The sequence below is a fragment of the Thalia democratica genome, chromosome 3 (genome assembly GCF_965202585.1).
Source record: "Thalia democratica chromosome 3, ktThaDemo2.hap1.1, whole genome shotgun sequence".
In the NCBI taxonomy this organism is placed as follows: domain Eukaryota; kingdom Metazoa; phylum Chordata; class Thaliacea; order Salpida; family Salpidae; genus Thalia; species Thalia democratica.
Window position 1 is genome coordinate 60,537,719 of NC_139167.1, and position 23,041 is coordinate 60,560,759.

At 27.5% G+C, this 23,041-nt stretch overlaps 1 protein-coding gene across 1 annotated transcript; it reads right to left on the bottom strand.

Moving 5' to 3' along the window:
- Window positions 1-2,779: 2,779 nt before the first annotated feature.
- LOC145832469 (pre-mRNA 3' end processing protein WDR33-like) lies at window positions 2,780-11,518 on the bottom strand. Its single transcript, XM_082939785.1, has 12 exons — window positions 11,396-11,518; window positions 10,826-10,993; window positions 9,824-9,925; window positions 9,347-9,504; window positions 8,832-8,952; window positions 8,420-8,523; window positions 7,737-7,860; window positions 7,189-7,298; window positions 6,150-6,263; window positions 5,737-5,876; window positions 4,519-4,637; window positions 2,780-3,373 (listed from the first exon to the last, which is right to left on the bottom strand). The coding sequence occupies exons 1-12, from the start codon at window positions 11,516-11,518 to the stop codon at window positions 2,780-2,782; spliced, it is 1,977 nt and encodes a 658-aa protein (XP_082795911.1).
- Between the last annotated feature and the right edge of the window lie 11,523 nt (window positions 11,519-23,041).

The window sequence follows — 23,041 nt, forward strand, 5'->3', positions numbered from 1 at the left end:
ACTAAGCCAACTGTTTAAATAAGAAACTTTAAGCTAGTTGGTATTAACTTTTTATGTTTATTAGCTGTTTTTAGAGTGAATATGAAATAATCAAAAACATAAATTTTAAATCATTGCTAACCCATCATTTACACAATTTCTTTCAATTTATGTTTAAAAGTTAAAATTCTTAAGTTACAATTTCATTACTTTATACATAAAACTACTAAGGTTTAGTGTTTCATATAAAAAAATTTAAAAAAAAAAAAAATAAATTAGTAAAATATACAGTTAGACTGTTGGGTGCACCACTATTCAAGTTTGTAAACTCAAATAGTCAAAAAAAAGTTGTAAGGGTCACAACCAAAAAAATAATGTATGTTTATTAAATATATAAAATACAAATGAGGTACTGTAAATATCTAAAAGCCATTTTTTCTTTCTGCAAAACACTAATATTTTTTGAAATATGGCTTAAATAAAGTAAAAACATACTTATATTTAATAATTTTAAAATATCTTAAAAATATAAGACTTTGCAAAAACCAAAAAGAGGCTTGTAGACTTTAATAAGATCTACATAACTGTTTTCAAATTTATAATACTTTTTGGGACTCTTTAAATATTTTTTTAAGAATTTGAATTGTCATGTAACCCGTCTTTTAAATGATTAGTTGGATGATATGAAAGGAAAATGTTATTCTAAATCAGGTTTTTCAAAACTTTTTGTTTTATAGTGCCCAAATAGAAGAAATAAAAAAAGGTATGACCCCCTCCAAAAAATATTCAAAAACTACCTTTAGTGCGCCTAAAGATTTTTTTTGCTCTTAATCGTCGATTTCAGAATTTCTAGTGTCAATTTTGATTTTTGGCCTTATGCCCTCTTTTCTTTTTTCAGCTTATAGCCTCCTAAATTTCACAGTTTTTCCCATATAGTCAAGTGTAAGTTTCAAAATTACCAATTAACACGCCTAAAACCTTTTTTTTTTGCTCTTTAGCATCAATATCTAATGTTAATTTAAAAATGTGGCCCCTTTACTACTCCTACTCCCCTTAAAGTAGTTTTTAGCCCACTTCGGGAAACACTGTTTTAATAAATAATGCATTTTGCTCACTAGTTATGTATTATTTATATATAATTGCAAAACAAAAGTTCAAGAGATAGATGCAAAAAGCGAAAGAAATGTTAGCTATAGGTTTTAAACAGCCTTAGATGTAGAGTGAAAGTTTCTTTTTCTACCAATTAATAAAACTAAATTTATTAGAATTCATATTCTATAAAATAGAAAATTAGCTTTTTTATTTAACTTTTAATAATTGTATGAAACTAAGCGAAAATCTTTACTCATGTCACAGTTTTTTTCCCTCTACTACATTGTTTCTAAACTTAGTAAACTTTAATTTTTTTGAATCAAGTATCTTAGTTCTGAATTCAAATATATTCATTTTAATGTTTTGTTTGAATTTTTATTAACTTATTTATGTAACCCATATTTTTAAATAAAATGAAGTTAAATTGTAATGGACAGTTTTATATTGAACTAGGCACTTAAAAAGTTGAAGCTAAATTGATTAAGTTTTAGTTATTAAAAGTTATAACTTTGTTTGTAGTTTATTTTAAGTAGAGATGTGCAAATTAAATATTTTATTTACTACCAGGTTTCGGTGGCAAAAAATTGCGACCTTTTTAAAAACAATAAAGTAGTAAACTGCACAAAACAATGTTGCTATTATGTTACTTTAATACTTATTCATAAATAAAAATCTAAAAAAAAAAACTAAAATGTTACATATTTAAAAATTCAAGCTCATTAGTGTATAATTAGGTAAAACCAGTACTTTAAAAGGTCGCAATTTTTTGCCACCGAAACCTGGTAGTAAAAAAATATTTAATTTGCACATTGTTATTTAAATAAGCTTTTTCCATTTCAGTAAACTCAGCAATCTCCTTTAATTAAATAAATAACTATACAGCTTACTTTGAAAATGATAAAATAATTCTTTGATATTTTACAAAGACAGTTAAACAGTGTTTAAAAGGAAATTTTATTATAACAGATAAACAGGTAAAAAAAGAAAACACATGAAAATAAGTAAAAAAAAAAAAAAAATTACAACTAAGGTATGCAACTAAAAACACGATTTTCAATACAAAAAAATATATAAATTTCAGCTTTTACAAGTTTCTGCAAAATTATAACAAAAGTTAAAAAAATTTACCACCGCAAATTAATTTAATAATATCTAAAATCAAATTTTATTACTACAAATTAAAATAAACTGTCAGGAAAATTAGAGTAAAAAAAAAGAGACTTAAATACTAATTACATACTTATAGTGCAAAATATTATATAATTAATGATTGATAAACCTACACAATAAAAATATACATTTTACCAGACTATTATATTCGAAATAAAAAACTTTGGTCTGAAAGCACACTTTAACACAAAAAATAGCGTATTTCAAATACATTTTAAATCTTAATATTCTAACACATTAAAAAATTTGAAGCATAATACGTCTTTTTTTTTTCATTCAATCATCTAGAGGCTACTTTCAATCCAGGGACCTTTTTCAGCGCCTCATCATGCGCGGAGGCCTCGGAGGACCCCGCGGCGGTCCGCCTGTGAATTTACCCTGGGGTCGCATGTCGTGGTCCATGCCAGGGCGCGGTCGCCTCCAATCTTTGCCGGGCCTAAACATCCCTCTATCGCCGTCTTGCGGATAGTTTTTCTCGTGAAACATTCTCGGTCCTCGGTCAAAATCATGCGGACCTCTCTTTCTCGGTGGTTCCCTGTCAAACCTTTGACCGCCAGGGAATCCCTCTGAAACTGTCCTGAGGGTTGGGTCCGTTGAACTCGGGTCTGGGGCGGTCACCAAACCGCGGTCCCATATTTAGACCCACCATCTGCCTCTTCATATTCGGCGGCTTGTTTATGGTCGGGCGCGTCGGCGGGTTGTCCATTCTATTCATGGCTGAGCGGTTCATGTTTTGGGGGTCGCCCCGCATTTCAAACGGTGGCCTGTTCATGTTTTTGCGGGGTTCGGGTGGCCACATTTGTCTCGTGCCAGGACCCTGATGCCTCTGCGGCGGCCCGTAGTTCATTCTGGGTTGCGACCCGCGCACCCCAGGTCTCAGACCATAAATTCCGTGGGGACTGGGGGGTCTCAGTGGCCTTCCAATATTGCCGGGCTGTCTCGGGGGTCCGTTCATCCTAGGTCCTGGGAACCTGGCGTTGGGGTTGTTAGGGTGCATTATCCTAGGCTGCTCCTGGAAGTTGGGCGCCGGCTCCCTTCGGTGGCGGCCCTTTCTCGGGTCGAAGGTGTCCCAGGCGTGCTGGAACTCGCGGGACACGGCGCGGGCGAAGGGGATTCTTCTTTTGCTCTCCACCTGCTTCAGCAGTATTTGTTTGTGTGAATTATTTAGACTAAAACAATATACTTGTAGTGCAATTAATTTATGTTCAAACTTTCCAAAAAACTTTCTTTTTATCTATTCTGAAAGGTTTGACCTCTTATATAGATAAGCATTAATGCAAAGTCGTGCTTCACACAAAAATAAGTAAAAAGTTTATATTATTAATATAAACTAAAAGAATGCTTCAAAAACTGTCTTCTGTTAAAGCTTGTAATCACTTTTTGAATTACTATTGAAAAAAGGTTCAAAATATAACAAAACACAAAACTTTTTTAGAGTGAAAAATCGCTATTTAAAGTTTTAATTCGAGGAATATTTATAAACTATTTTTATTCAGTGAATATTCATATACCTAAATTTAAAACAAAAAACAATAAAATGTTTATTAATTCTATATCAACTTATTTACAAACTATTTACAATTCGGTACTTATTAAATTTTTTGACTAAATTCTTTAACTTAGTTTTGAACAAAAACTTTTTTATTTGAAGACTTTTATAACTTATTTGTAAAACACTTTGAATATCTGTCGAGATTATTAATCGAACTTTTTTTTTATACAGTTACAAAACATTAAACTCTAATAAATAGCTATTAAATTACTTTTTTATGTTATTTCTATTACGTTTTTGGGTAAATTTTTTTTTTAAGTTTACTCCATTGTTGTGAGGCTTTCGGATAATTTTTAATTAATTAATATTTTGTTCACTTTGATATATTTGATAGTTTTGTAGAAGATTTGTTTTTAGTGATAATAATTTTTTACAAAATACATAATTCTTAATCTTACAGGAAATAATGGGAATCAAATATGATAGAAAACCTTAAAAAAGAAGAAAACTAACACTATTTAACCCAAGCATACAAAATGATCACAAAAAAAAAGTTACTTTATTTTTTCATCATTTTGTTACATTTAAATGTGTTTGTCTTCGTTTAAAGCTTAAGGATGTTTATGTGAGAAAGCTTAAATAGACATTATATTTATTATCATAATAATAATGTAAAAGTAAGAACTGAGTAAAAATTGAATATTTGTTTTAACACTTAAATTTTTTAAGTTGCTTTGCTACAATGAAAAACAGTTTTTAGCTTACTGCAAATTTTAACAACAAACTTTTCTTTCAAACTCGAGTTTTTCGTTGTACGATTTGAAGCCGAGGCCGGGAATCTCGCTTTTGATGTTGTCATTTTCATGCTTTATTGCAGCTATCGTTTCATCAATGTTTCCTAATTCTGTAAAAATATTGTTTAAAATTATTACAAATCTTAAAGTTTCAAGTGTAAGAAAATTAACATTCCTATATAAATTTTTTTTTTAATTTTTTATTAATGGCTAAGAATGCAGAAAAATGTGAGGTACAGATTTTAATATATTTTGTTTTCTAACCCTAAAAAATGAGTTTCACAAGAAGACTGCATTGAAAAATTTTATCTCACAACAGTTAGGCACGCAAAAATAAATGTCTGCTATTAGGTACAGCTATTATTTACATAAATTAGAATATTGCAAATTTTCTTTTAAACTATCGTATAAATCGAAAACGTTATCAAGCAGATGTTTTAATTAATTTTATGAAACTTGGCTAAAAAACTTAAAAAAGTAATGGCTAACTGTAATAGAAAACAAAATCTGTTTTCTTCGAAAATTAAAATAAAACAATTAATATTGAAAAATATCAAGTAATTTTTCAGAAGAGAAGAATATACACAAGACTTTAAAAAAATTAATCTAAAAATATATATTAACTACTTGTGACCTGTTCAATAAAATTCCTAAAATAAGTTTTTTAAAAATGAAAGTTTTTATTTTTGAGTTTAAAATTAGTTCCATTAATATTTGTCTAACCACAATTTTACTAACATTTTACAAAAAACAAATAAAATAAAACTTAAAGCTTTAAAAAAATATCAGAGATTATAAATTAAATTCATTTACTTACTTGCTAAAAAATTATTTATCTTTACATTTAAATAATCAGTTCTCTTAAGAGATCAAATTCTCTTAATTTAAAGTTTAAAAAAGTTAAAGTGTAAAAAATATTTTTTAAGTAACAAAGTTTATATTGACTCTTTAAATTACTCCAACCTTTTATACATCCTAGTTTGTTTTTAAAATTAACTTACTTGGTTAAAAAAAGAGTTTTACAAAACTGATTCCTTTCTATACCTTAATTAAACATTTTTGCAACAACTAACTACAAATCTAAAGCTTCAACTAATGTTACATCCTACCTTAAATTTAACGTTGATTTACATTATAAAAAAACAAACTAGTCAACTGATTCTTGGTTATGTTTTAGTAAAACGTTTTTGCAAACGTGTTTTAGCTCACCAGGTATTTCGTCAAATTCTTGCGACATGTCGATTTTTATTGCTTTCGGCTTCAACGCCGTTTTATTAAAAGTTGAAACGTTCTCATCTACGGGACTTGCCCTCGCTTGATCTCCCGGTTTGTTGCGAGTCCAGAACTTACTGCAAAAAATTAATGATTTATGTTTGAAATTAACAGTTAATTATCAGTTTATAGCTACGAAAGTTATGATTTATAGAAATTATCTATTAACTGAAATATAAGTTTTCAAATTTATTGCAAAAAAAAAAAACAAAGCTGAACAATGTGATACTTTAATAAACATTTTAAAGTGTGTAACAATGTCGTAAAGTACAATAATTATATTAAATAAAATTTGGATACCACAAAACAATGCTTTCGCTCTGACAAAAAAGATATTTGATGCAACTAACGTGGAATGGTCTTGGGATGCTGATGCGAGGACGTGGCCAAGCGGATGCCACGCCAAACTCCATACTATACTCTCCGACTGAGCCGACTCCAATCTGCCCACATCCTGGTCTTCTCTGTTGAAATATTAACAATCAGTATCATTATTTTAGTAATTATATATATATATATATCCGAAGGATTAATCTGGTTTAAGTTGTTAAAGAATGAACTTATGTTGTTTTAGCTTTTCTACCCAAATTTAAATGTTTTTTACTTTATAATTCTGCTTTGGGTTACGATATAAAACACAAAATTGGTATAAAAACCTACAATTTATAAAAGCAGAGGTATCAATTAAATCAAAAACCATAGTTGTGACAAATATCAATAAAGTTGCACAAAAATCATAATTAAGATTTTTACAATTGGTTGTTGAAGGCTGTCAAAAATAAATCTACTTCTTCAGTTATTATTTCAATTAGGTTCTTGTTTTTAAGTATTTATCTAGCTTTTTTGAATGCACGACTGTTAAAGTTCCGACAATTTAAATTACGACAAATTAAATCTTTATAAGTCTGAGGTATTATTAATTATGTCATATAAGAAATATTGAAAAAATATTTTAGTATCAAAATCTTACTAATCATATATAAGCATGTGTAATTTTAAAAGTTGTATAATTTTTTAAGACATTGGTAAAGTTAGTTTTAAAACTGGGAAAATATAGTAACTTTAGGTAATTATGAGTTTTCGGCTTTAATAGTTAATTTTTTAAAGGTTTTCTACCATCATAGTTTTATTACTTAGACCTACATAACCATTTAAACATAACTTTTTAAATATACATAACTTTTTGCATTTAACTTAGACTTTTTTTAAAGAATTTGAATGGTCACGTAGCCCTTATTTGTCTTTTCTTTTATGTTAAAGTTGACTAACATAATGAAAAATTTTTACTTTTGGTTGTAGCAAATAAAGAAAGAGTTATAGAAACTAACTATTAAAACGCAATGAAATATTAATTGTAATATAGTTCACAGTATAACAAGAAAGTCTAACCCAACTTTCCAGTACATGATGGTTCCTTCATATCCGCCTGATACAAACAATTCCTCGTGAATCGGATGCCAAGCAACACAAACTGCTTCTTTCTTGTGTCCTCTGAACACCTGTGACGTAAAATAGACTTTTAGATAAAAAAATACTGATGTTTTTCTTAATATTTAAAAACATTGAATATGTGGTATAAATATCAAGCAAGTTTTAAAACTAATCTCAGTCGCATAACTAATTGGTTTAAAATTTAAAAAAGCATAAATAAAATTTAGAATTTAGTAATTTATTTTACCAAGAAGAATAATATTAGAAAAAAGTAATTGATAAAAATATTATTCTTAGGCGTATAGCAAATTATAAAAGATATAAACTTGCAAAATCATAAATTTCATTTTATACATGTTTTTCTAAAATATAAAACAATAAACATGCTTTATTAAACTGTCAACTAGCTTATTTTATAGTTAAAACTTTAAGTTTTAAACATTTAGCAAAACAAATACTTAATCATGATCGTTTAAAAATAGGATAAAATTAATCTTAAATCTTACTTGTAACTGTTTTTTGAGGTTTCTTATGTCGTACAGTTTAATTAGATGATTACTTGACGCTGTAAGGAACCAGTTACCGTTTTTGTTCCACTGGACATCCATCACTGTTCCCTTGGGTGCGTTTCTGTTAAATAATTATTTTTTTTATTAGTTATTCTGGAATTTTTGATGCTTTTAGTAAAATAGTTCGAAGCAAAAATGTGAAAAGAAAACTAATAAATTTATTTATAAAAATTTTCTAGGTTTTGCTTGATTAATACATCTAAAAAACATAAATTTTTAGATGATTTTATAATTACATAATAGTTTTTTATTATTATTATAAAAAAGAAAGCTAAATTTAAATGTTAAAAAAAATATTTTTTTCACAGCATTTCAAATTCAAAAAAATTATACAGTAATATAATAACAACTAGTAGAATTTTATTTTACAAAAGTTATATAGTTACTACGTTGTTTTAGAAAGTTGAGATTAAAAAAAAAAAAAAAATTAACCTAATAATGATTTTGTTAGTTTTAAGTCGCACATCATACAACAATACCAAATAAGTTATAGTACTTCATTAAATAATCAAATTAACGAAACAAAAATCATTTAAAACGTTGTTACTGATAGTCTCGTCAATCAATATACTAATGAAACAATCAGCATTTAGTTAAAACAAACATCTAAGAAAACTAACACAGTAATGAGAGGTTTACCAGCTTTTGGGTCCCACAGCATGACTGGTTTGTGGAGATTTCTGCTGCACGAAAGGATTATTGCTTTTTGTGGATGCCAGTCAACCTTTTAAAAATATTTTTTAGATATCTTGCTTAATAAAAAATCTTGTGTTGCTACTTTAAATTTTTTATTAGATAAAGTAATTAAGATGTTGAATTTATATGTAAAACACCATGAAAAAAAATATATTTTATCAAGTTTTACTTTTATATAAAAGGTCAAAATTGTTCAATCTTTCTAAAACTAAAAGACTTCAACAAACATTTTTTATATTGAACAAAAGAAGTATTAAGTTTATTGTCTTCTAACAAAACTTAATCACAAAAACAAAATCACACAAGTTTTTTTTTAAATCTTATATTGCACTATACCTGTTTAACATTGCCTCCATGCCCCCTCATAGTCCTTTCTTCTTCTGCGGTGTAAAAATCCCAAACTTTAACAGTACAATCATCACTGCCCGTGCAAAATTTCTGGTCCGTTGGTGAAAATCTGTACAAAATTTTTAATGTACACTATTTATTTTAAATATTAGTTTTCAGCACACAAAGTTTTAAAGCCATATTATTAATATATTCCTTTATTTTTTGTTGAAATTATAAACAAAAATCAAGTTTTTCTAATTAATTGATACGTAAATTCATTTAAACCTTATACTTTTAGTTAGAGGTCTCAAACTATAAGAAAAGTTTTTTCAATAAAAGTATACTTAATTTTTTTGTTATATGAGATAAAACTTTGGAATACTGATAACTTTACTGAATTTTTTTTTAAATTCAAATAATTAATGTCTAGCAATTTTTACTCAACAAGCTAATTTAAAAAAAAAATAATTAAATACAACTAATACTCTGAAAACAAACAAAAAGTTTAGTATTATACTTACGAAATGGATCTGCACGGTTCCTCATTGTGGGCTTGAAACATTTTAACAGAGTTCATGTTGGGTTGCCAGTACTTAATATTACCCATGCTGTCCCCGGACACCAGCCAGTTGTCCTGCTTCGACCAAGCCATCGCCATCACACTGTTCTCGTAGTCTGGCTAAATAATAAGAAAGAAATACATTAAAATTACTTAAAGTGGATATATTATAATAAACAAGAAAAAAAAATCCGTACACTAATGTCGTGTGCCTACGTAACAAATATAGAGTTTTGATAATGTACACACAAATATACGTAAAAAAATACATTTGTAGTTAAGCTTAATAGAATCATTAAGCATAACGATTTACATTGTTACTACTGATAAAACGCTTTTTATTTTTGGAGAAATTTAAGTAAGTTATCAAAGTTGTAACAGTTTTACTTTTGAATAAATCGAAACTTTAAAGTAAAATATCAAATCAAAATGCGTTTACTTTCACGACAAGTTCAAAGTTAAAAACGGATCCGTTCCAAAGAGTAAGTTCTCCTGAGGAAGATCCAGTCACCAAGCGTCTCCCGTCGGGCGTCCATACCACCTATTTGGAGAAAAAATAATTAGAAAATTATTCTCTCTTAAGCATAAATGAAAACAAACTTATACAAAAATTAAATTTGAACATATTAAGCAAAAAGAAAACTTTTAAGCATTCTCAGGGTAGCCAACTTTTTTTGAGAAATTTTTTACAGGTTTTTGAAAGTACAGGTTTTTGAATTTGTTTTAAGCTAAAAATAAAGTATTAAGTACAAAAAATGTGAAAAATAATACAGAAACATTGAAAAGATACTGTAAAGCTACTTTAAATGTGTTTTTGATTAAAAATGATTTTTGATGATGAAAACAAAAAATTCTCAATATGATAGATCTTTGTTTAAAATCGAAACTTCACTACTTAACATGTATAAATAGCTTAAAATTCTAAAATTTACCAGATTTTTTAGTGATTTTGTTCAAAATTCTAGGTTTATCCTGGTTTGCTTACAAAATATCTCAAATGCCAGGTTTTTTAGTCTAAATTGTCAAGTTCCAGGTTTTTCCAGTACTTCCACCCTGCAGTCTTAACTTAAACTTGAAGTCACTTACAGTTATCACCTAAGCAAATTGAAAAATATAACTAAAAAGTTTTGATGATACAGATACTTTTTCAATTATGGTATCGTATGCACTAAATGTGTTTTTCAACAATAAACCATGTAATAAAAGTAAATAAGTGATTTAATCCATTTCCAAGTAATTAGTGTAAATTCTGAAAATTTATTCAATAGTAAAACAATTTTTATTACCAAAAATTTTACTCAATGTTTGTTTTGTTTAATTGTATTATTTAGGCTGTACCTACCTTATAGTTTAACAAAAGCTTGGGTTCTTATAAAATTTTAAAAATTATTTAGATACCTATTGGTATATACAGCTCATCATATAAATAAACAAAATCAACCTTGTTGACGGGGCATTTGTTCTTGTTAGTGGCAGTTCCCACAAATCTGGTGCACACTGAAGAAACGGGATTGCTTCTATAGGCGAGCGACGCCTGCAGTTCGAGCGCGTGCGACTGGTCCGGCAGAAGCTTCGGCACATCAAACTGCACCCGCTGGTACCTTCTTCTCTGCAGTGTTACACTTTCTTATAAAAATTTTCACAACGTATTGTTTAAAAGTTGCACAACAAAAGTGAAATTAATTAAATAATTGACTAAAAATGTTAGTTAATAAAATCCCTTTAATTGATGAGGATCTAAAAGCCGAACTTGTTAAAGAGGCTTAATCGCTTGATTTGAAAAAAGAGTAATGTAGTGAATGCTTGAGTTTTAAGGTAGATTTTTAAAACAAGAATATCATTCACAAAAATTAAGAATACATCACTAAAAATTTCGATATTCAAACTCATTTATATTTTGTACTATCAATTGTGTGCAACAAACTTCAATTTATAATTTAAACTTTACTTTTATACTCTATTTTTTAATCAAGTCATCAATATACTCATTTTATAAAAAAAATTAACAAACTTCAACGTATAGGACACAGCTGGACGTCCAGTCGATGACCTTTCTTCCCGCCTTTTTCTTCGGATCTTCGTTCATGCCGGACCACTGCCGCTTCAGAAAGTTTGGCTTGAACTCGTGCGGCATTTAGTTTATTTAAAAGTTTAGAGTTTTACTTTGAAATCTATAAAATCAATTTAAACTTGTATTACTATATACAAACACTTTTTAACTACTACTTGTAATTTTTTTTGAACCTATTTGTTTTTATAACAGGGTTGCCATTCTTTGAAGCAAAAATATAATTAAAACAAACAAAACTAGGCTACATTATCTAGCCTGAGTTAATATCAAAACCTTTTCCACGTTTTTGTCTGTTTTTTGGACATCTACTTTTTAATTGAACTAAAACATTTTGTTTAGTCAATATAAAAACATGGTTGTTATTTGAAAATAAAAATGGATTCTTGTTTTTAAAGCGCAGTCGTTGTAAATAAAAAAACTTTTATAAGTAATCATAATTTTATTTGTTAAAACTAAAATTAAACTCTAGTAAGTGTCGTTAGTTTTAAACGCTTTTTATTTTTTATTTTTATTTATGTTCCTAAATGAATTATGTTCCTAAAAAATACTTAAAAGAAGAGTAAACTTAAAAAGAAAAGTATTTTAATATACTGTTTTAAAACTTTTCAATTCATTATAAAAACTTTTAACCATAAAATGTATATGCTGGTATAGAATAGTAATCAATATCGTTTATGCTACCAAGTATTGAAAATAAGACAAATAAACTATAAAAAATATTAACTGCAAAACAGAAAAATAACTGTTTTTCTGCAAAGCCTAGAGTATATTAGAATCAATACAGTTTGTCACGCTTAGAAGTAAAGGTATATTAATATATGTGTATTGTAACTGTGCTGTATGCATATTAAACCTCGAGTCAAGACGTCATTAAACGTAAAAAACCTGTAACAAACAATAAGTATTATTACATTAACCACAAGTAACTAAATAAAGTATATTTTAAATAATCGTAAATAGTTTAATCGTTTTTATTACTTTAGTTTAAGTATTCTTTGAACGTTTATAACAAATTTTGTTTCAGTAAAGCTTTAGTTAAAGTTTGAATTATTTTAAATCCTAAGATTTTAATACAAAAGGACACTCTTTATTTATAATTATTGTTAATCAATTTTTGTATACAAATTAGAGTATCAACTGATACTGAAGTATTGTCAAGAGTTCTAAGTATACCTTGAAAAGCAGTATGTGTATTTAGAAAACATATATGTTTGCAAAATTGTGCTTTTAAAATTTGAATTGTTTATTTTTCTAGTAGCTTGACGCTTATTCCAAAAAATTGTATTTAGTAAACGCTAAACTTATTAGATCTAATATTTTCCATCAACTTAAGACATTTGCTCGAATACTATGTAGCTCTTATAGCTAGGAACTTTTTATAACTAATTTAGAACTAAGTATAATTTTTTATTAGCTTATCCTATATTTATTTTATTATTTTTATTTGTCTAATTAAACTACTCTTTCTAATATTTACAAACTTAATTTTTTTTAAAAATCATAACTACAATTTAGTCATTAAGTATAAGTATTAAAATAATAAAAGACTGCTACCGCTTACTTTTTTTGTAGCAAAAGATTTTACTTTAACCTTTTAACACTGTAGTATATTATTATACCTATTGGAAAATACAGCTGAAAAGCAATGTTTTGATCATGAATTAAATTTTAGATATTAATTAAAGCTATTTTTATTATCAGTGAACTTTTAAGTAACGCTAAATATTTATATAAAACATTCTTTTGTTTGGGTAATTTTAGCTTTTAATACTTTTGTAGTTTCCTTGTGACGTTTTTTTTAATGTCAAACAGTAAGGTTTACTTGTACTTGCTTTATTTAACTTAAATTAACGTAAGCTCTTTCTAAACTAACTAAGCTTCAATTTTAGTTTGGACTGTTTTCAAACATCTAAAATCATTGTAACTTAATTAAATCGTAAATTGATTAAGTTATTTAAATAGAATAGTTATAATTTTTAGAATATCAAACTTTTTAACTGCTATCTTTTATTTAGTCCAAATGTGTAAAGCTTTGAATCGAATTAAAGTGCCATATAGTGAAAAAAAGTATATTATTAGTTAAAATTTAAAGTAAAAAGCTACACAACAATATTTTCTGATCTAAACAAGCAAAAAACATGCTATTTAAAAAGCAAGTAAATGATAAATATTTAGTTTTTAATTAGAAGTTTTGTAACTTTTATGGCAACTAAATAAAACTATAAATTACATAATTACAATTTATAACAATACTAATAAAAGTTAACTGTTTTGCATGGTACTTATTTATTTTTCCTTTCAGAGTTTATTTAAAAATCAGGCGTTGTTTTTAATAAAAAGAGTTTTAGTATTTTTGATCTCTTTAGATCGAATTCAGCCTAATCTCAGCTAAGTTCCGCAACATACGGATTCAAACTAAACAAGGCCGTGTCCAGTTGATTACTAGTATTAACCTATATTTCTACATACCTTTACTAACTTTTTTTTTAAATTTTTTAAACTTTTTAACAGCGAATACATACGTAAGTTTTTACCAAAAATAGATCTTTTAGGACAGATTGTTTCTAATAAAAGTTTACTTTCAGTTTTGACCTTTTTTTACATAAACAACATGTTATTAAAAGAATTGCTTAAAAAATAGTTACTAATTGATTTCATTCTATCAGCGTACCGAATTAAGACGTTCTGTTTAGAACTTTTATTTAGTTTATTTTAATTATATTGATATTAAATTCAAATTATATTGTTCTTATTGTATACAAATATACAAATTTTACATCACTAAAGGACTTTTTAATAAAATTTAAAATTCAAATAAATGTAAAACAGAGACTAAACATAAAACAGTATAAATATATAAAAGAAGTATTGCATAACAAACACAGCTTATTTATATAAATAAAACAAAATATGCAATGCATATAAACCTAACTATTCATTAAAAACTTCATTACAACGAAGCATTTTTTCCTATGAACAAAGTTGGATTTTTATGTAAAATTATGAACACAAATGTATCAACAAAGAGGTTTTACATCAGCTGTAAAACAGATTGGTGTTAGACAAACTTTTTACAACAACGAGGAACCTTTATTGATACTCCAGTTGCTGCAGTAGCGTCAGTTCTTTCTTCACTTGTCTCAACAAAAGCTTTGTGATCTACTATAAAAACATAAAGTCTACGACCTTGTTGCTGAGCATCTTTAGATATTGAACGAAAATCTGCATTTTCCTCATAAAAAGCATCTTTGATTCCCAACTAAAGCAGAATTTTGTTTAGATTTTGAACTTTGGTACTTTAAGTAATTTGTATTTTCTTTTAAAACTTTAATCGTCTTCATGTTTTCAATTGTTTTGAAGTCTAGTTTTTGGATTATATTATTCAACCCAAGTCTTTCATCAGGTAAAATTATCAGCATACAAAAGTCTGATTGTTTTGTAAAGAGTTTTCACACACTTATAGTAATCCTTTTTTGTTATCGTTTTAACAGTGGACTTTTTTTTTTCACTGCATTAGAATGGAGCATATTTGGTGCTATACGACTTAAACTTTTTTAACCAATCACCTTTTAAGTACCTACAGCTAACTAGAACACACGCAGTATCAGATTCGGTAAAGAGGTCTTTTACTTTTCCATCGGTACAACTTGCAACCCAATCATTGATAATTGTTTTAAATGCATTGTTCATGTAGTCTAAAGACTGCATTTGGCTTTTAAAAGCAGATTCTATGTCACTATTGTATTTTGCAATCATCTGAAATGTTTATGATGGAAAGATAGAGTTAGCAAGCTTGATTTGTAAACCTTCGTAGTTTAAATTGAGATCATTACTTAGCGTTTCAATATTACCAAGAAATTTTTCACCTTTTACAAATCCTAATGCCTTTTCAAGCTGCTGCTACGTTGTTCCCATTAGAGCCTACTAGTAGTTGTTCCAATCGACAGAGCAAGCGAAATACTAAGTGGTGAAAGGAAAATGTTCTTATCTTCATCAATGCTTTCACAAAGCTTATTAAACAGATTGACATCAAACGATTTGATGTTCATACAAATTTTTTGCCATCAAACCTTTAATACTGTAGTTTTATTATTATTATAATTCAGTTAAGTACTTTTAAAACTTAGCTTATGTTTTACCAATTAATAAAGAGGTTTATTAAAAAATTTGTTAGACCTATTTCAGCTTTTGTGACAATTAAGTTTTTTATTTCTTTCTGCTAGGTTATACGACAACTTATTAATTTTTATAAAGATTTTGATAAAGCTTCATCTCAAAAAGTAGTCTGAAAATTAAAAGTAATTAAAGTTTTCCTGAAGGTTGAATTAATAAATTTTATAGTTGAACTTTAAAGTAATTTCATATTTTATAAATATAGCCATATTTAAATTAGTTTGAAAACTTATCTTAGCTAAACATCCAAAATAACTTTTATTAAAAAAAAGCAATTCTGTAGGTTTAAACAAAATACGGTGTCATAAAGTTCTGAGAACAACTATTGTTAAACATAAAAATAGAAAATAGTTCCAAATTGTTTCGATTAGAAATTTCGAAATTTCAAGATTCGTGTACTTTTTCTAAATATTAAACTATTTTGTTTAAGCTCCTTCTTATTTTGATAAAATTAAGATGCAACAAATTCAAATGTACAACTCATACAAAATAATTAAGATTTTGCTGCATATTTTCATTATTATATTTAAGTTATATAAATGTTAATGATAGAACCTTATTTAAATTGCGAAGTTATATGTGAAACATAACCATAAAGTAAGCAATTAAGTTTTGAGCTTTTTAATACTTACCAGATGATTTCTCACGACTCTTTTAGCGCTAAAAAGCTACATTTTTTACGATTTGAGAGATTTAAATATTACAACACGACATATTAGCAAGAACAGAACTGTTATTTTAATAGTTTATATCCCTTTTTATAAATAAAAATAATTGTTGAAAGCATACACCTTTAAAATAAATATGATTAAGACTTTGTTTTTTTGTGCAAATTTATTTTTTTGTTTCTAGTAGCTCTTTTGATTATAACACGCTCGTAGTTCTAGTTTCTTCGGTTTTTATGTTCAAAGCATCTTTTTTTACACTCTTTTGTAATGTTTTTTTAATAAAAGCTGTAAATAGTTCTAAAAAACTTTTTAACATTTAAACTTGCTAATTGACATTTGAGTAAATTTATTAAAATTACAGCAGAAACGATAGAAATTTTAAAAAGTAATCGAACTTAAAAATTATTAGAAAAGCTATTTTATATTTTAAATTAAAAAATAACTTATAACTAAGCCAATTGTTTTAATTTAAAACTTTAAATTAGTTGATGTCAACTTTTTGTGTTTATTAGCTGTTTTTAGAGCAAACACGAAATAATTGGAAACATAAAACTTTAATCATTAAAAATCCATTATTTAAACTATTTCTTTCAATTTATGTTTAAAAGTTAAAATTCTTAAATTACAATTTCATTATTTTATACATAAAACTACAAAGGTTTAATGTTTTATACAAACAAAAACTTTTATTTTGACAAAAAAAAACTAAATAAGTAAAATAAACAGTTATACAATTAATGATTAGTTAAATGATATCAAATATGAATGTTATTCTAAACTAGGTTTTCCAGAAATTTTTGTTTCATAGTGCCCTATTTGAAAAAAAAAAAAAGACATGGCCCCCTTCGCCAAATATTAAAAAACTACCTTTAGTGCGCCTAAAGTTTTTTTTTTTTTTGCTTTTAATCATGGACTTTAGAATTTCTAGTGTCAATTTCAAATTTCGGCCTTGTGCCCTCCTGTTTTTACAGCCTCCTAAACTTCACAATTTTTCCCATATCGTCAAGTTCGAGTTTCAGAATTACCCATTAACAAGCTTTTAACCATTTTTATGCTCTTTATCATCAGTTTCTAATGTAAGTTTTAAAAATTTCCCCTTTACTACTCTTTCCCCTAAGTTTCTTAAGTGACCCGTATGGTAGCATTTAGCCCACTTCGGGAATCCCTTTTTTAAATAATAAAGTGATTTGCTCACAATTTTCTACAGTTTTGTATTTTTTATATATATTTGCAAACTTCAAGAGATAGATGCAAAATGCGAAAGCAGCAATGTTAACTACAAATTTTAAACAGCCGTAGATGTATAGTGAAAAAAAAAATATTCGCTGGTCGCAATGTAAAATACAAACATGCTCTCGAGCCACAATTTTACAAATATGGGCCACAGTTTGCCGAACTCTTGTGTAGATCATAAAAAAAAAGTTATCTCAGTGTAGCAGAGACATTTTTATGCCTTTTTAAATGGAGAAGCACTATTTTTTGCTTTAGTTTCGAATGATTCATTTTCTAACTATAAATAAAAGTTGTCTTTTAAATATATAAGCATCTACTTAACTATTAACATATATGTTAATCATAGTATTTAAATACATAATGTTAAACTATCAATAACTCTTTTCAGTCAAATATCTATATTTTTTTTGTATATTTCATAATTAGTTTCTCACTTAATAACCTTGTTAGTTTAAATAAATTTAAAAAATATTTAAATCATTTAACTTATTAAATGTTGTTAATATTTCATTATCTTATTGCAAAACATAAAAAAAGACAAAATTGATTTAAAATAGAAAAGAACACGAGATAATTGAAATTAAATGGCAAATTAAAGAACATGTAGTAATGTCACTATATAGAGGTCGTGTTTGAATAGTTTTGTAAAGTCTAAGGTCTTTTTCAATGTATAAGAATCAAAACTAGAATAATAATAAATAATACACGTTATAAATATAACATGGTTAAAAATTTGCTTGAATTAGCATGTATAACTTTAATAAATATGTAGTTAGAAGTAAAGTTGCAATATATAGTTGTAAATAACGCATACATTAATAAAAAGTCTTCTTTACAAACAAAATTTCAAAAGTTATAAGCCGTTTATGACACAATTAAAAGAAAATAAGGCTTTTTCTTATTAGCGCATATCACAAAAACAATTCTTTTTTACGAAAAAATAAAATGTTTGCATTTTGTTATTGCATTTGGTTGTTAAAGCATTTTTAATACTCGTTGATTTAACATTTACAATTTTGGAAAGAAAGCACAAGCGAAACAAGAAAAAGTTTATGAATAAACAGCTTTTTTGGTTATTAAACGACACTTTCTTTTTCTCTTTTTCGTTTTTTTCATGGTCCCACAGGCTCTTGGTAACCAGTCTAAACACGCCCCTGCAATTAGGTACAGCTTATTGAAAATGAAAACAATAAAAAAATTTTAAATTAATAGTTTCTCTCACTAAAAATTAATTGTATTTTTTTTTCTTGAATTTTTAAACGTTATTAAAGAAAACTTTTTTGATCGAAATATATGAGGTAGTATGAAAGTTTTAACTTAAAAAAAAAAGGAACTTGACTGAAACTTATAATCAATCTTTCTTCTAAACTTTACATGTACAAAAATTAAACAGATTAGAATTTATGCATAAATTTATTGATTTGAACTACCGTATAACATATATAAAGGTTGATAATTATTTTATTTGAAATATTTATGATCTGGATTGAGTCAAATGATCATTTACCTGGATGGGAACTGAACGTGACGGAATTGATCGGGAGGGATTTGATTTGGTCGGTATTTAATTCGTGCTGGAACTGTGCGGGTTGGACTTGATCAGGTGGGATTTGATTCGGGTGGGAATTGATCGGGTGGGAATAGACCGGGTGGGAATTGATCGGTTTGGAATTGATTCGGGTGGGAATTGATCGGGTGAGAATTGATCGGGTGGGAATAGATTCGGGTGGGAATTGATTGTTGGGATTTGATTCGGGTGGGAAATAATCTGTAGGGATTTGATTTGGGTGTGAATTGATCGGGTGGGAATTGATCGGGTGGGATTTGATCGGGTTGGAATAGATTCGGGTGGGAAATGTTCGGGTGAGATTTGATTTGGTTGGGAATTGATCCGGTTGGGAATTTATCGGATTGGAATTGATTCGGGTGGGAATTCATCGGGTGGGAATTTATTCGGGTTGGAATTGATCCAGGTAGGAATTGATCGGGTGGGAATTGATCGGGAGGGAATTGAATGTTGGGATTTGATTCGGGTGGGAAATGAACGGTAGGGATTTCATTTGGGTGGGAATAGACCGGGTGGGAATTGATCGGTTTGGAATTGATTCGGGTGGGAATTGATCGGGTGAGAATTGATCGGGTGGGAATAGATTCGGGTGGGAATTGATTGTTGGGATTTGATTCGGGTGGGAAATAATCTGTAGGGATTTGATTTGGGTGTGAATTGATCCGGGTGGGAATTGATCGGGTGGGAATTGATCGGGTGGGATTTGATCGGGTTGGAATAGATTCGGGTGGGAAATGTTCGGGTGGGATTTGATTTGGTTGGGAATTGATCCGGTTGGGAATTTATCGGGTTGGAATTGATTTGGGTGGGAATTCATCGGGTGGGAATTTATTCGGGTTGGAATTGATCCAGGTAGGAATTGATCGGGTGGGAATTGATCGGGAGGGAATTGAATGTTGGGATTTGATTCGGGTGGGAAATGAACGGTAGGGATTTCATTTGGGTGGGAATTGATCCGGGTGGGAGTTGATTGGGTGGATTTGATCGGGTTAGAATTGATTCGGGTGGGAAATGTTCGGGTGGGATTTGATTTGGGTGGGAATTAATCCGGGTGGGAATTGATCGGGTTGGAATTGATTCGGGTGGGAAATGTACGGTTGGGATATGATTTGGGTGGGAATTGATCCGGGTGGGAATTGACCGGGTGGGGTTTGATCGGGTAGGAAGTGTTAGTATACCTGTATACTTATGTGCGAAAATACTTGCTTTTGTTTCAGCTTCAAAGAATTCTTTAGGATATAGTATTCATTTATACTTAGTTATGCACTCCTGAGAGATAACGAGATAATTTTGAAATATATGCACTCTTCAGCATTTTTAGCATCGTAAAGATTAAACAAATAAAATACATCTAAATTGTAACATTTAGCGCGTTAAAGCTTTAATTTGACAAATAGCTGCATTGCAAAATTGATTCTAATGGAAGCTGTAGCTTCAAAAATCAAAATCATACAATTTTAGTTTAAAAAATTTGCATTACTTGTTGTTACTATTGACTAGGTTAAATGTTTGATTTTCAAAACAACATAAATGAGTTTGATTTATATTGTGATTTTTTTAAACTTATTTTTAATGAATATTATTTGGATTTACATAAGTGGCAACATATAAAGTGTCCAAGGGGTGTGGAGCAAAATAAATTACCTTGTATACAGTTATCAGTTTCTTGTTTTTCTGTATCAAAGTTGATGTTTTTTGATTTTAAATACAAAAAAAAAATGTATTATGTGTGCACTTAGATTTAAAAGTGCACGGGTACTTTTTTACAGTTTTAAATTATTAAAATGATTAGTACACTTCGAAACATATGACTTGATTAGTTAGTATGAAACTGGTCTGTATAATAAACATCTAAAATTTATAAATTTTAAAGTGAAAAAGGAATTTATTAAACATTTGTTTAAAGACTTTAGTGACGTACAATCCGAGAAATTTTAATTTTATCTGAAACTTCCAAATATATTCAGTTGGTTTTCATACAAATTTTTTTCAAATTATATTATGGTTGGACTATAACAACCTGACCTAATATCATAATGATCTTGCGTAGGGTCATTATGACTAAAAGGTCTATAATGGCTACGGAGGGGTAAAGGACATGTTAGGGGAGCGAAATAAGGAAACTTAAATGTTATAATTTTATTAATGCTTTACTTAAAACTAAGTTATATGAACGGAATTTTAATAATGATTTCAGAATTGGCTTAAAATACAATTTTATAACGTCTTCGTGCAAAAATATATTTAAGTTAGAACACCCTAAGAGTAAGTACTAAATAAATTTAATATTACTAGAAAACTCAAAAACTAATAACTTTAGTTTTCGATCTAGTTAAAAAATATTTTAACTTATACAAATATATGTTACAAAAACTTCCAACAACAAATATTTATCTTAAGTTATAAAATCAAGTTGGGACAAAATTTAAACAATTACAACACACTACAGTTTATTTCTACATTACTAATATATATATTTTTTCACTTTTAATATTTTTAGCTTAGCGATTGTGACATCAAAATAAATTTGAGGCGCACATATGTTTGTATTTTATTAAAATGTTTCTTTATACAGCGCAAAAAAAAAATTATCAATGAATACAAGCTAAGGTAAAAATTATTTTTAGTTTTATAATCTCCTATAAAGACATAAAAATGAAAATTTGTTTAAAATTAAATAAGAAAAGTAAAAGATTGACATCAAAAGACTAACGTAATACCCAAAAGTTTGAAATCGTATAATTGTTTTTTTGTGAATTTTTTTTAGGTTTTTGTTATATAAAGTATTTTTATCACAGAAACTTAAGACTTTTATTAAGAAAAAAATTTATATTTAACAATGCATAAGATTAAAAATTCAAGATAATTTTTTTTTTTTTTTTTTTTTTTTTAACATGTTTGATAAAATTTGATAAGTAATAGGTTATACATAACTGAAAAACTAAAGTAAGCAGGTAATTGCAAAGAAGCAGCTAAGTTGTGTTATTTTATAACTCATAATATTTTGAGCAAATCAAACTTATTGCGATGTCAAAACTCAAGATATTTGTAATTCAAGATAAACGGTCGAGGTTGTTGTTTAAATAACTTATAGAAAAAGAGATAAAACAGTTTTACAAGTTTTTATCAGAAGTTTATCACTAAGTAACTACAAATTTTCATACCTTATGGTAAAAATATGATTTAATGCTATTTGTTTAATAAAATAGTATATATTGATTATAATTCATAAACAGTTACTAAATCTAAATTGTCTGTGCATTGAAACTAGTTTAAATAAAACGAAATCCCTATAATACATAAACTATTTAAGCAAGATTATTTTAATTTTTTCAGTTATATTTATTAATAAGAGGATTTAGTGTACTTTTAATCCATAAATATATACCCCCTTCTTTTTTTTAATTATTCAAATATTCTGCAACATGAACTACAAAAATGTTATTATAGATACAAACAAATAGAATGAAATATAATAATAACTACTTTCTGAATTTAATCAGGAGACACAATTTAATATATTTTTAAAACCTACTTTGAAATATAAATTTCTTACACTCTAATAAGCTTTTCAAACTTTTCTCAAATCATAAAATCTTAAGTCTAGAAGATAATTATTTATACGAAAACAAATAAAACTTAAGTTTCATTCAATGTCATTATATTTTATGCTTATGGAAGCTAAAAAAAAGGTTCGTATGGAGTTGTTTTCCTAACAACAAAAGTAGGTTAACATTTTGTTTAAATAAGAGATTTTAGCATTTCACAAAGACTTTTCTGTTATTACGTTACAAAAGAGTTCTCGTGCAGTAAAAAAGAAAAAAAAGTTTAAATACATTTATGAGAAGTAAACAGCGTAGTTTTTAGTAAATGTTGTGCTGTAAATGTGCTCGTTGACATGGAAAAGGTTTATAAAAGTAATAAACTTTATTTTTGAAAACTAAT